We start from the raw sequence: 13,806 nt of genomic DNA on the forward strand, positions 1-13,806 counted from the left end.
AACCTTTATTTGAGGTGAAGCCAGTATAGTTTGATGGGGCTGGGGGATATTTTAATTGTGACCAATATGGCTCGGTTTATTACTATGGTATGTGGAAGTATGAACAGTGATGAGGTAACATCCCTTCAGTATTGGTTGTTGATCACGTTCATTCTGGCTCCTGAGTTCACAGTGCACTGACTATATGCCAATGAAGCACTTTTGCACAGCCACGAATCTGATCAAGATACTCCTGATGATCCACGTTGATGATATACGTTAATCAGTCCTTTCTGAAAACCTGTCTGGTGAGGCCAGGGGGATTCTTAGAATCTAGTTTGTACAGTAAACATTTTCAGCTTCTTTGTGTGACTGGGGTAAAGTGGTTAGAATGGAGGATTGATAGTTGAACAGTTTTAACAGAGATCTGAAGCTGAATAAGCAAATTCCACAATAACGCTGATGTCAGCAAGGGTTTGCATGACCAAAGTGGACTCTTTGAAAGGTTCTGCCAGGTATTGTGTGTTTCCCTCTTTTTATGCTACTGGTTGTCATTGAGTTTGTGAACAGAGCTTTGACTGCACTGTGCTCTCCACAAAGCCCTCACTACCACAGCTTTCACTTGGACAAAAGAATCAGATATTTTTCCAAGTCATGTTTTTTTATTTAATCTGAATATCATTTATTTTTGGCAGTGATGTCTTACTTTTTGGATTCACTGTGGACCCATGGCTTTGTTGATTGAATTTGGCGCTGTAAAATGTATTTATAATGGAGCCATCTATCTAAAAGAGTAGATAGTTAGGTCTAAATTTCAACAAAAAAAATGCTTTTGTGGGTTTGCATAATCTTGCATTGACTTTTGAAATTGCTTTGGATCCAGTATATTTCAGGAAGTCTAATCTTTTTGGTGTTCTCAGAGCACACATTTTACAGCTTGATTCTAACTTGATATGTGGTAATATCTAGATTGATTAATCTCACAATTACCAAAGGAGCATGAACAAGACCTAGGGCCACCAATGTTTTGTCTGGCCGTCATGTAAAAACCAAGCCAATGGCTTACTTCGAGACAAAACAGGAATTCACAAAGCCTGTGAAAAGTAGATTTGCTGAAAGGTATCATGGGGGGCGTGGTGGATTCTTAATGTACTGTAACCAGTGGACGAATATTGATTCAATTGTCTGTCACTAAATTCTAAAGCATGTTCATGGTTCATTGGGTAAAATTTGTTGCTAATTTGTAACTCTTTTTGACAATCGTTTCTAATGATTTACAGGGGTTCTAGACAGTAAAACAAAATGGAGTCTGTCAGCTTTTGAAAAGACTCCAGATTTTCTGAGAACCAATTTGACCCCCACCCCCTCACCTCGTCGGTCTTCAAACGGCCGTCTAGCTAATGTTCCAGGAATCTGCCACCTACTGTCCTTTTGTCCCCCCTAACCCCCCACTGCTATCAGTACTAGTGACTGGACTCACTTCCAGCTTTTGTTCTTTGAAAGGGCCAAGGAGTTGAGGGAAGTAGCCAATGAGAGAGGGGGGAGGGGCAGTTAGCAGACAATTTGCAGACAGTTTGTGTATGATCCAGTGTGTGTTTTTCTGTGTGAATGTGCTAGCGGGGCGTTACTTTGGGGCAATTCCATGGTAACGGAGTAACGCTGAGACTCTAAAATGTATAAATGTCAAACAAAAGCCATGGATTTAAAAGTTTAACAAACCATACAACTCTATGCACAAGGACTACTTGGAACAATTTACACAGAACATGTTGCGTTGTATGGTTTGTTAAGCTTTTAAAATGTTTTTTGTTTGGCATACATTTTAAAGTGAAAAACCGGAGTCTCAGCGTAATTCCGTGACCGTGGAATTACCCTGTGGTTGAAGGTGTGAAGTGTGTCACCTCCTCCACAGGTCTATGTGTCAACGGTTGATTATTTTAGATAACATAATGATGGAAATGGTGTATTCTGGCAATGGGCTACAGTCTGCAAAGTGTTTGGTGTGTATGTTGTTGAGAGATTGTTAAAGGCACATCATTGAAATGATCTACAGCAATCAGAGGATGGTACCAGGCAGCACATGTGTGTGTGTGGCTATTTACTTCAGTGTTGGCCATTTTTCCTTGGACATGTACAGAATTATCCTGGCCTAGTTGTTGTCAGTATTTTCATAGAGACACTTCTTTCCAACCTCTGATTGAGACCCAACCTTTTCTGGGATGTTTTCATCCAACAAAATATATTTTGCGACCCTCCCCCCTACTGAACAGCCTCAAATTTCCAAACATTCATTTGAACTTTAAAAGACACAAAAAAAACATATCCAAATAATCTTAAACCTCTGCACCAAGCGTTTTCGAGTTGGTCACCTGAGTAACTAGCAAGCAAGCGCATGCTCCATGACAACGATTTAATGAGGTTGAAAGCTAATACAGTACCTACGATTACAGAAAATAGTATGATTTGGCAGAAGGAACAACCAACATTTGCTAAATAAGTCTACTAAAATAAGACAATTCCGTACACACACACCCACACACACATCTAGTAATGTCAGGGTATAGGAGAGAGCTGGTTTGAACAAGTTGTTGTGTTTGTTTCCCACAGGATTCAAGCTGAAGGATTTCCTCCACAACAATGAGACCCTGTCCACTTTCCTTCTGCGAAACGCTTCCTTCTCGGAACACGCCGTGCGCCAGATCACTGAGGCCGACGTAAACTTGGAAAAGGTAAGAGGAAAAATACCACCTTCCCAAAGTTCTATGACATTTACATTTGAGTCATTTAGCAGATGCTCTTATTCAGATCAATTTACAGGAGCAATTAGGGCTAGGTACCTTGCTCAACAGATTTTTCACCTATTTGGCTCTGGGATTTGAACCAGCATCCTTTCGGTTACTGGCCCAATGCTCTTAACCAGTAGGCTACCTTCCACCCCATGAGGAATATTATGAGGCATATTACTAGGATCAGTTCACCACATCCTGGACACCATGAAAAGCAGTGTAGTAGTTGTTCAACATGCCCATGGCCCATTATTTCCCTCCTACCCTCCCAGTAGATTAGGTCCCATGTTGTCCATTATTTCCCTCCTAGCCTCCCAGCAGATTAGGTCCCATGTTGTCCATTATTTCCCTCCTAGCCTCCCAGCAGATTAGGTCCCATGTTGTCCATTATTTCCCTCCTAGCCTCCCAGCAGATTAGGTCCCATGTTGTCCATTATTTCCCTCTTAGCCTCCCAGCAGATTAGGTCACATGTTGTCCATTATTTCCCTTTTAGCCTCCCAGCAGATTAGGTCCCATGTTGTCCATTATTTCCCTCTTAGCCTCCCAGCAGATCAGGTCCCATGTTGTCCATTATTTCCCTTTTAGCCTCCCAGCAGATTAGGTCCCATGTTGTCCATTATTTCCCTTTTAGCCTCCCAGCAGATTAGGTCACATGTTGTCCATTATTTCCCTTTTAGCCTCCCAGCAGATTAGGTCCCATGTTGTCCATTATTTCCCTTTTAGCCTCCCAGCAGATCAGGTCCCATGTTGTCCATTTGTTGCAGGTAGCAGCAAATACAGAGCAGGTCAGTAGTGTCTCTTTATTTCAGTGACATAAACTTCACTGCAATCCGCCTTGAAACTTCCTGTAGAGACTATAAACAAGGTGGCTTTCCACCGAGTGCACAGACTTGGAGCTCGGAGTGACAAAACCAAGGGTCCCCGACCTGTCATTGCAAAATTTGAACACTACCAACGAAAGGAGCTGATCAAAAGCAGGGGAAGAGAGCTTAAAGGGACCAAATTCGGTCTCAATTACCAATTTCCCCAGGAGATAAACGAACGTCGCAAGAGTCTGTATCCTGTACAGAGGCAACCGAGTGAGAGGGGTAAGCGTGCCTTTCTCATTGTGAACAAACTCTTTATAGACAGACATCTCTTCCGAGACAGCTCCATAATACCATGGCTGTACTAAATTCTACAGGGACGTCATGTTAGGGACTGTAAAAATATCTGAACACTATGAAGTTAACATGAGCACACGCACTCAATTACACGCTCGCTTACACATAAGGATGCAAACATACACATACTTGATCTCTCTCGTTCTCTCTTTCTCTCCTCCCCCTCTCTCCCTTCTCTCTATTGTTGAGAACTTCTCTATAATTTAATGTTTTTTGTTTGTCTATCTTTTGTTTGTCTTTGTCTACATGTTTATATATGTTAACAGCAAGCAATGTGAAGATATCAGAACAGGGACGTTGGGGAATGATAACATATTGTACGGGATACATTTGTACTGTAGTGAAGCCGTCTCTAGAGTAATGCAAGGTCTCTTTCATAATCATGTGAAACGTCAATTGCTATGGAAATTCTGGGATGTGTTTTTCTATGAAAATTATGTTAAATGTATTTATAATGCAACTATGATGGTGATGCGATACGGATTACAATTATCATTCTGAATATTAAGGCTATACTCACTTCATGTTACACACATAGACACTCAACCATACAAATTGTCTGGGTTATTATTTATTTGGACATCACACATTATTGTATTACTCTTATCCAGACGTCATACACACTCTCACTAAATCACATCCATTATCACACACATCAACCTACTCAGATTTACTACTCACAATATCTTGACAAAATTTTCGAACATCTGTGGCATTGGCAAGGAAGGTGGATATTTTGAATATGAAAGTGGAGGAAAAACAGATTTGGCTCATTAATCTATATGGTCCAAATCAGGATGATCCATACATCTTTGAAAATATTTATACCAATTTATTGAAATTACAGGCAACAAACGATCAAATCATTATGTTGGGAGACTATAACACAGTGTTAAGTACCTCAATGGATCGTAAATAAAATCACTTAACAAACTATCATCACCGTGCCCTTAATTAAGGAAATCACAAATATTACGGACACATTAGAAATAGTGGATATTTGGAGAATCTTGTTTCTCATTGTCTGAGAGTCCTTTAGGTGCCTTTTGGCAAACTCCAAGCGGGCTGTCATGTGCCTTTAACTGAGGAGTGGCTTCCATTTGGCCACTCTACCATAAAGGCGTGATAGGTGGAGTGCTGCAGTGATGGTTGTCCTTCTGGAAGGTTCTCCCATATCCACAGAGGAACTCTGGAGCTCTGTCAGAGTGACCATCGGGTTCTTGGTCACCTCCCTGACCAAGGTCCTTCTCCCCCGATTGCTCTGTTTGCCCAGGCGTCCAGCTCTAGGAAGAGTCTTGGTGGTTCTTCCATTTAAGAATGATGGAGGCCACTGTGTTCATGGGGATGTTCAATGCTGCAGAAATGTTTTGGTACCCATCCCCAGATCTGTGCCTCAACACAATCCTGTCTCGGAGCTCTACAGACAATTCCTTTGACCTCAGGGCTTGGTTTTTGCTCTGACATGCACTGTCAACTTTGGGACCTTATTTATATAGACAGGTGTGTGCCTTTCCAAATCATGTCCAATCAATTGAATTACCACAGGTGGACTCCTATCAAGTTGTAGAAACATCTCCAGGATGATCAATGGAAACAGGATGCACCTGAGCTCAATTTTGAGTCTCATAGCAAAGGGTCTGAATACTTATGTAAATAAGGTATTTCTGTTTTTGATTTTGAATACATTTGCTAACATTTCTAAAAACCTCTTTTTGATGAGAATTGTTTATGGAATATCTACATAGGCGTACAGAGGCCCATTATCAGCAAACATCACTCCTGTGTTCCAATGGCACATTGTGTTAGCTAATCCAAGTTTATCATTTTAAAAGGCTAATTGATCGTTACAAAACCCTTTTGCAATTATGTTAGCGCAGCTGAAAACTGTTGTGCTTATTAAAGAAGCAATACAACTGGCCTTGTTTAGATTAGTTGAGTATCCTGGAGCATCAGCATTTGTGGGTTTGATTACAGGCTCAAAATGGCCAGAAACAATGAACTTTCTTCTGAAACTTATCAGTCTATTCGTCAGTGAATACTAGCGAAATGCATAGCACTCAGAATTAAAAAAGTTTTACTAGGTATTGTTCATCCTGATCAGAGAGGGTTTTTACATGGACGTTACATTGGAGATAATATACGCCAAGTATTAGAAATAATAGAACAACATGAACCATCTAAAAAGCCAGGCCTGGTATTTATAGCGGATTATGAACTGTCCTTTGATAAAGTAAGACTGGATTTTATTTATAAATGCCAGGATTATTTGTTCATTTCGTTGATTCTCTTTTAAAATGGGTAAAAGTAATATATAGCAACCCCATGTGTAAAATAGTAAATAGCGGCTACATCACAGAGTTTTGAATTGTCAAGAGGCGTTAAACAAGTGTTTCCGCTGTCACCGTATCTATTTGTTATGGCCATTGAAATGCTAGCTATTAATGTGATGAAGCAGGGATACCCCTCTGGACTAGTAATGTAACCTGGAGAATGTTCAATACTAAACGTTCTTCTCGACTCTGAAGAAATACTGCGTCATTGCTACATTACACACTGACCTTTCTCCATCTCCAGGTGCTGGTCAAAGGCTTCGGTGTCCACCTGAGGGACTTGTGCAGCAGCAACGGCACCAGAGTAGAGGACTTTGTGACCATCACAGACAGCAAGGTGTCCAGTCTGGTCCAGAAAATGCTCTGTGTGTCCCCAGGCTCCTGGCTCAACCAGGCAGAAAGCCACTTCCTCCACAACCTGGACTTCCTCAAACCCATACGGGTAAGAACAAATGGGCACTAGGCACATTATTGTTTTTCTCCATTAAAGACCAAATCCAGGTGACTTAATCACTGACATGCACAGTGCCGAGAAACAAGGCGTAGGGGGGAAAGCAGAAGATCAGAAACAAAGGGATAAGCATAGATGGAGGCATGTTGTTGCTTGTCCCTGTCGACCTACCTCTAGTTGTAGCCTGGAGATATGTTTCAAAACTAAATGCCATCAAAGAGAGGATTTTGGCCCCTCAATCTTAAAATGGTAGTCATTTATTAGTATCACTTCTCTCTGAATCATAGTTTTATAAAGGTCACTTCCAATTCCACACCTTAGCACCAGTGTTAGGGAATTCTATCATTAACGTCCTTGCAATATGGTCATTTTGCCCAGAGATTAGATCATGAATTGAATTCAAAAAGGCAGATATTGCACGATCAACGCCATCTTTTGTCACGTTTCTAGATGGGAAACAAGGTTCCTAGAAACCAGACAGAGAAGTTAGTGGGATTCCTATCTATAAAAGTGCTGCTGATTGTATCACCTTGTCAGTCAGGTACAGTTTGACTGCCCACAATGATAAACATTAAGGAGTCAAGGGAAACGTGTTCTTCTCTAACCCCTGTCCCCATTCTGACATGCCACCAAGGGTCAGTTTCCTTATTGTGATGATAGTTTAATACAAGAAACAGTGTTTGTGTCCCTCTTATGGTTCTTCTTTTTGTAGCCTTTAGGGAACAAGACATGTTAAACAAGACCTCAGCGCATATAGGGTGCTATTAAATCGAAATCGAAACATTATGTTTTTGTCTCACTCTGGAAAGTTGCAGTGAAATGTGTTGTTTTACAGGGTCAGCCATAGTAGTTCAGCGCCCCTGGAGCAAATTAGGATTAAGTGCCTTGCTCAAGGGCACATTGACAGATTTTTCACCTTGCCGGCTTGGGTATTGAAACCAGCAACCAGTAATTGACCGTTAATTAACATAAACACGTTTAGCATCTCCTGGCTTCCAAGCATAGCCGATAAGCCACTGATGCAGACCTTTGAAACGTTTTAAAAAGTCAAATAAATATATTTAATATAGGCTACATTATCACAATAAATCCATTATTTATTTTAGACAGGTCTAAAAAAATAATCTATGATGAAAATGTAGCATATTTCAGAAGAACAGAGTAGCATATTCTGAGTTGTTCTTAAGTTAGGCCTTGATCTGGCTATACCATATGGCTGTGGGCTACACTAGTTCATTTATGTCTTCCCTGTAGCTCAGTTGGTAGAGCATGGTGTTTGCAATGCCAGCATGGTGTGTGCAACGCCAGGGTTGTGGGTTCGATTCCCACGGGGGGCCAGTACAAAAAAAAAAAAAAAAATGCATGAAATGTATACATTCACCCCTGTAAGTCGCTCTGGATAAGAGCGTCTGCTAAATGACTAAAATGTAAAATGTACAAAATTTAGCAGACAAGATTTGCTTAGAATTCCGTGGCATAATTTTATAATATGAAGTAAACAATTGAACATAGCTGAATAAAATAGAAAGGATATTTTCCCCAAACGGTCCTCCTATATGCTTAATTTACAGTTATTTATGCAACTTTAGTTGTGAAACAAACGTTAGACTAAATGTTTTGAGGATACATTTTTAATATGCAGGCATAGGCAGCTAAGCTTTTTCTAAAGTAAATTTAATTAAATGAACACAATTATATAGCCTAATTAGCCTACTCCTGTCTCTACAGAAATAAATACAATTATACAAAATAGGCTACTAAAGCATGATTTGGCCAGAGGATCATTTAGCTTTTAAATTGTGGAAAGACACATTTGGGCAGATTATTGTTGATTTGTGACTATCTGTGGAAGGTAGAGAGGCCAAGCCAGGTATATCGCAATATTTCAAAATACAATCGCAGGAATATATAGTTTGGAAAGAAATGGTTATTGCTGTAAAGAAAAGACAATGAAAAGACTAATCTGTCTTTTAGTTATCAAAAATCTCTGCTTAATTGAATGAACAACAGTATAGCCTATCTTATTGGCAATATCCTAACTGCGCATATTCACTATTTAGGCCTACAGTATCTGCAAATTAGAATATGCATGGAATGCTTTATTATGAAGGTGCATTTTTATGGTGACAATTTGCTTCCCCAAGCTTGAAACCGCAGGCGCCGCCTATGTATGCCAGGTTGTAAAGCGGATTAATGTGCTTAAGAATTTAGCAATAAACATAGCAGCACAAGAAAGCTGGGATCCTCTTTTAAATAGTGGCCAGTCAACTCTGTTTTCACATGCGATTGCACAATGACTGGACTTCTAAGAACACATGTTTCACAAGGCTCTGTAGGCTATGTGCTCTCTAACCGTGTTCCCAGGGTTCTAGGCCTGTAGGCTACCTTTTGGAGTTATTTGGCCAATTCAGTTGTGATACAAACATTAATATAACGTATAGATCTAGTATGACTATGATTTTTTTTTAAGTCGCAAAAAAAGGCTTTTTCTTACCTTTCTGGACACGCTGGGCATCATTCACAACTGATAATATATAATTCACAAGGGATAATATTGTCACTCATCAGACTATTCTTAATTTAATGTTGTCTTTACATATACTAAATAATATATGTGTGGAATTAGTTTTGATTTAGAATGGACCATTATCATGCACCTGTTGGAAAAGGGGTAGGGGGGAAAAATACATGTCATCATATGCACTTAAATAGCGAATGGAGGACGCTCTTACCACAGTTCATTTTCTTTCTTGCCAGGTAGGCTACTCCTGTTGTAAAGCGAAGCAATGTGCTTAATATTAGGAAAGCTGATAAATAAATATGGTAGGCCTAGCCTATAGAAATCTGATGGGATCCTCCTCTTTTTAATAGAGGCCATCAAAACTCAGTTTTCTCAAGCAATTTCATAGCCTATAGAAATGTTGCACAACATGAGCTCATGGGCTCTCATGAAGTGTTTGATGTGATTTTCGATTGAATTTGCATTGATGTCAGAGTGATTAGCGAGACAATAGATCGCTGAGTACCAGGCCATTAGCGACTGGCAGTTAGCAAGTTTGGTAGGCTACTAATGACCATCAGCAGCATCAGAGCCCAGTTTTGGAGAAGCCTAGTTACCGTGACTAAACGATCATCTGGAATTTGACTGCAGTCGCCACGTGACAGCTAGTGTGGCGGTAATACGGTCGAAGTAACAGCCCTAATCACCACTGACTTCTCCAAGGCCTTTGACAAAATCGACCACACTATCGCATTGAACGCCTAATCCAACTGGGTGTCAGACCTGCCCTCACAGCATGGCTCTGCAGTTTTGAGACCATCCGCAAACAACAGGTGCACTGCAAAGACAGCCTCTCAGACTGGCAGGAGCTGACGGGAACTCTTCTGGGCCCTCTCATCTTCCTTGCGGTCATAGACAGTGCAGCCCTGGATGTCAACAGTAGGTGGAAATATGTTGACAATCTATATCTGGTCAACACGTGTACAATAAGAAACATCAGCACACCACAGCAGCCCTGAACAACTTCGACACTTGGGTTCATGCAAGCAAAATGTTACTGAACCCTGCCAAGTGCACAGTGACCATCACAAGAAATCCACCTGTCCCATGCTCTCTCCGGATCGAGGGCCAGGATTTCAAAGTGTGTGAAGATTTTAGAGGTAAAGTTACAGAAGGACTTACAATGGGGTGAGCAGGTTGTTACTATGGTAACCAAGAGCAACAGAAAATGTTTTATCCTCCATAGCCTTAAAAGGTTCCATGTGCCACAGGATGACCTGGTGAGCATTTACACCGGCTACATATGCCACACCCTGGGGTTTGCTGCTTCTGCTTGGCACAGCTCACTGACCCAGGCTTAGTCTGATGACCTGGAGATTATTCAGAAAAGAGCATGCCGCACCGTCCTAGGAGGATACTCCAGTTATACTGAGGCACTTCAGACCCTGTCCTTACCTCAGTATCATGAAAGAGTCTGCACTGACCTCGCTGTCAGCTTCCTAAAATCTCAATTCAGAGACTGGCTACCCACTGACCGAATCGCAGTGACAGGCAGGAACACCCACAGTCAAAACAAACCAAAGTCTAACTGAATGGGTCACCAATAAATAAAGGTTAAATAAATATTTTTAAAAAATTAATTCCATATTTCTGCTCATTGATTTAAGGAGTGGCTTTAAAACTGCAGGACAATATTGATTAAACATTTTTTACTCTTATGTTATTGTTGCTTTTACCCATTAATATTTTGTATGGATATCAAATCAAATTTTATTTGTCACATGCGCCGAATACAACAGGTGTAGACCTTACTGTGAAATGCTTACTTACAAAGCCCTTAACCAACAATGCAGTTTTAAGAAAAATAAGAGTTTTCAGTCTGTATTGACTGCTATATGAGTGTAATAATTCAAACTTGAAAACAACAGTCACTGTTCTTCTTTTCTATGTGTGTGTGAATTGACACTTCTTTCCTCCACAGAAAGATGTGAGGGCTGACCCTGAAGCCGTCCAGCAGGTGGCCAAGGCTACAGACAAACTCCTGGAGAGCCTGGGCTCCCTGGCCTTGGAGGTAGACAATCACTGTCATCACTGCAGTTTATTACATGATGAAAACTATAAGGTTTTATGTTGCCCCCCCACCCCTCCCCCCCTTATGATCGCCCAGTACATTTCTTGTTTATAACCATGTTTATTTTTATCACTGTCTTAACACTCCTGCCTAAGATCAACAGTTTGTTGTTGGCTGGACCACAGACAGAAAAGACCCTTAGATGTACACTGAGTGAACAAAACATTCAGAACACCTGCTTTCCAAGCTATGATTCCTTATTGATGTCACTTGGTAAATCCACTTCAATCAGTATAGATGAAGGGGAGGAGACAGGTTAAAGAGGGATTTTTAAGCCTTGAGACAATTGAGATATGGATTAGGTATGTGTGCCGTTCAGAGGGTGAATGGGCAAGACAAAATATTTAAGTGCCTTTGAATGGGGTATGGTATTAGGTGCTAGGTCCACCGGTTTGTGTCAAGAACTGCAATGCTGCTGGGTTTTTCACTCAACAGTTTCCCGTGTGTATCAAGAATGGGGTGCAACTCAAAATGATGAAGGTTTTCCGAAGGTTTTGTACACTCAGTGTACAGCAGTTTTTTCTCCCCATCATTACAAAATGGCCGCCACAAATTTCTCACCCCACCCCAACCTTTCATCTAGTCTTATTTGAAGTTTCACAGCATACAGGAGGAGAGGTTGGCTTAAAAACAGCACGTGGCATTGTGCTGCCCACCTCAACTCCCTGCAGTATTTGTTTGGGTCAGGTTATCAGGCAACAATTTATTTGGATTGCTAATACATGTAGCTAGAAAGTCAATTGGAGAGGCAGTTGTTCCCTTGACGTTTGAGCAACAGCTTAATGTCGAGGACAACTGTTGGCCTATGTTCTAATGTGATGATAATCACAGTTTCCTCCTGTGAAAGATATGAGAACAGAATAGGATGGAGGCATTCACCTCTTTCAATGAAGTCAAGTGCTGTAGGTCTGACACATATGTTGAGGATATCTCTTCTCATTGTGTTCTTGCTATTTTCTTGCTTTGTCAGTTATACTGTCCTCCACAGCAATAGAAAACGGCCCTTGTAAGTAACTTGGCAGTAACTGTATTGGTATCAAGTGTCTCTAAGCCTAGATTTCCTCAGGAGATAGATGACTGGGAACAGCTGAACAAAGAGGGAAGGCTTTCTAAACAAGTTAGCGGGCAAGTCAGCATTTACGCAAAGGAAAGTTAACTTTAGCTGATTGATTTACACCGCAAGGTGAATGCATGCCCCTATGACAACAAACAGGAGGCTTTAAGAATGGCTCGATGGCGGGCCAGACTACCCAAGTGTTTTGTCTGTGTTTTCTCAACCAGTCAGTGCTCTGTTGATTACTTTGCTTAGAACAATAAGGATAACCCCCTATAAGTATACATAGATTCTTATGTCCGCAAACACATGGTATGTTGCAGCTGCATACGCATGTCATAAGCATTTCGCTACACCCGTGATAACATCTGCAAAATATGTGCACGTGACCAATAAAATTAGATTTGAGCTATTTAGAACTGCTATGTAGTGTTTATGAAGGCTCTTAACTACAGTATAGTGTACAGTCTTTTGGAGTTACTAAAACAACCCCAGCGCTTCGTAGACACACTTTGTTGTTCTTTGTTGCCCTCTAACCCCAACAATGTATCTGAAGATGTCAAGAAACTCTAAGTCACTAAATATGACTTGGTTTGGCACATTACCCTGGAGTTATGTAGTGGTATGGACCCTCCTACCCCAACCAACGCCCTAGAAACAACTCATGAGGGGTCCAGAGCTCCTGTTGTGTGGTTATGACTTATTGTGTGAGAGTTCAGTGTGTACAGCTGTTTCCCCCGTGTCTCACACACACACACACACACACACACACACTCTGCTCCAGGTGTGCCACCCGGGCTCAATTGGAACCATGTGACTGCCTTCTTGCTGTCGTGGCCAGGCTGAGTCAGGTCCATCTATATGGAGAGGAGGGAAGGAGAGGAGATGGGAGGGCCTGACTGGCATGTATGTAACCACATTGTCAAATAGGCTCTGGGAGAGTCAACAGTCGGGATCACGTCTCCTCCTCCTCCCCGGTGATGAATGACCGAGAGTAACCTTTTCCCTTTGGCACTTATTTTCTTCTCACTCCTGACTTTCTTTGTTTTCCCATTCTGGGTGAGGAAACCAGCTTTGGAGAGCGAGGAAAAATAAGGATAGAAATAGATAGTGAGAGAGAAGAGGTCAAACATAGAATGGCAATTCTGCCACAATAGGTCTCGTTTTTCTTTGCAGACATAACAGGACACATTTGTTAGTACTGTATTGTGTGAATGTTGTTACAAGGCGTTGTGCATTACAAGGCATTAGGACAGTTAGCACACATGCTTTACAGGCTTCTTGTGAGGTCTGTTGTGTTTTCAATGCTCCGAGTTTGCTCCGAGTCTGCTCCTAGTCTACTCTGAGTCCCGCCTTTTTATAATTCGGTATGAAGATACATTTTTGACCTGAAATGCAAGGTAGCAAAATC

The 13,806-nt window shown here is 41.2% G+C and overlaps 1 protein-coding gene across 1 annotated transcript in view; it reads left to right on the forward strand.

The window, feature by feature from the left end:
• LOC115171529 (ATP-binding cassette sub-family A member 1) overlaps window positions 1-13,806 on the forward strand; it is a 43,644-nt gene that overhangs the window by 15,452 nt on the left and 14,386 nt on the right. Inside the window, exons 6-8 of the mRNA XM_029728460.1 lie at window positions 2,587-2,708; window positions 6,504-6,701; window positions 11,192-11,281. Coding sequence (XP_029584320.1) covers window positions 2,587-2,708; window positions 6,504-6,701; window positions 11,192-11,281 — 410 coding nt within the window. The remainder of the gene's footprint in view (window positions 1-2,586; window positions 2,709-6,503; window positions 6,702-11,191; window positions 11,282-13,806) is intronic.

Source organism: Salmo trutta, chromosome 3, assembly GCF_901001165.1.
Source record: "Salmo trutta chromosome 3, fSalTru1.1, whole genome shotgun sequence".
NCBI classification, from domain to species: Eukaryota; Metazoa; Chordata; class Actinopteri; order Salmoniformes; family Salmonidae; genus Salmo; species Salmo trutta.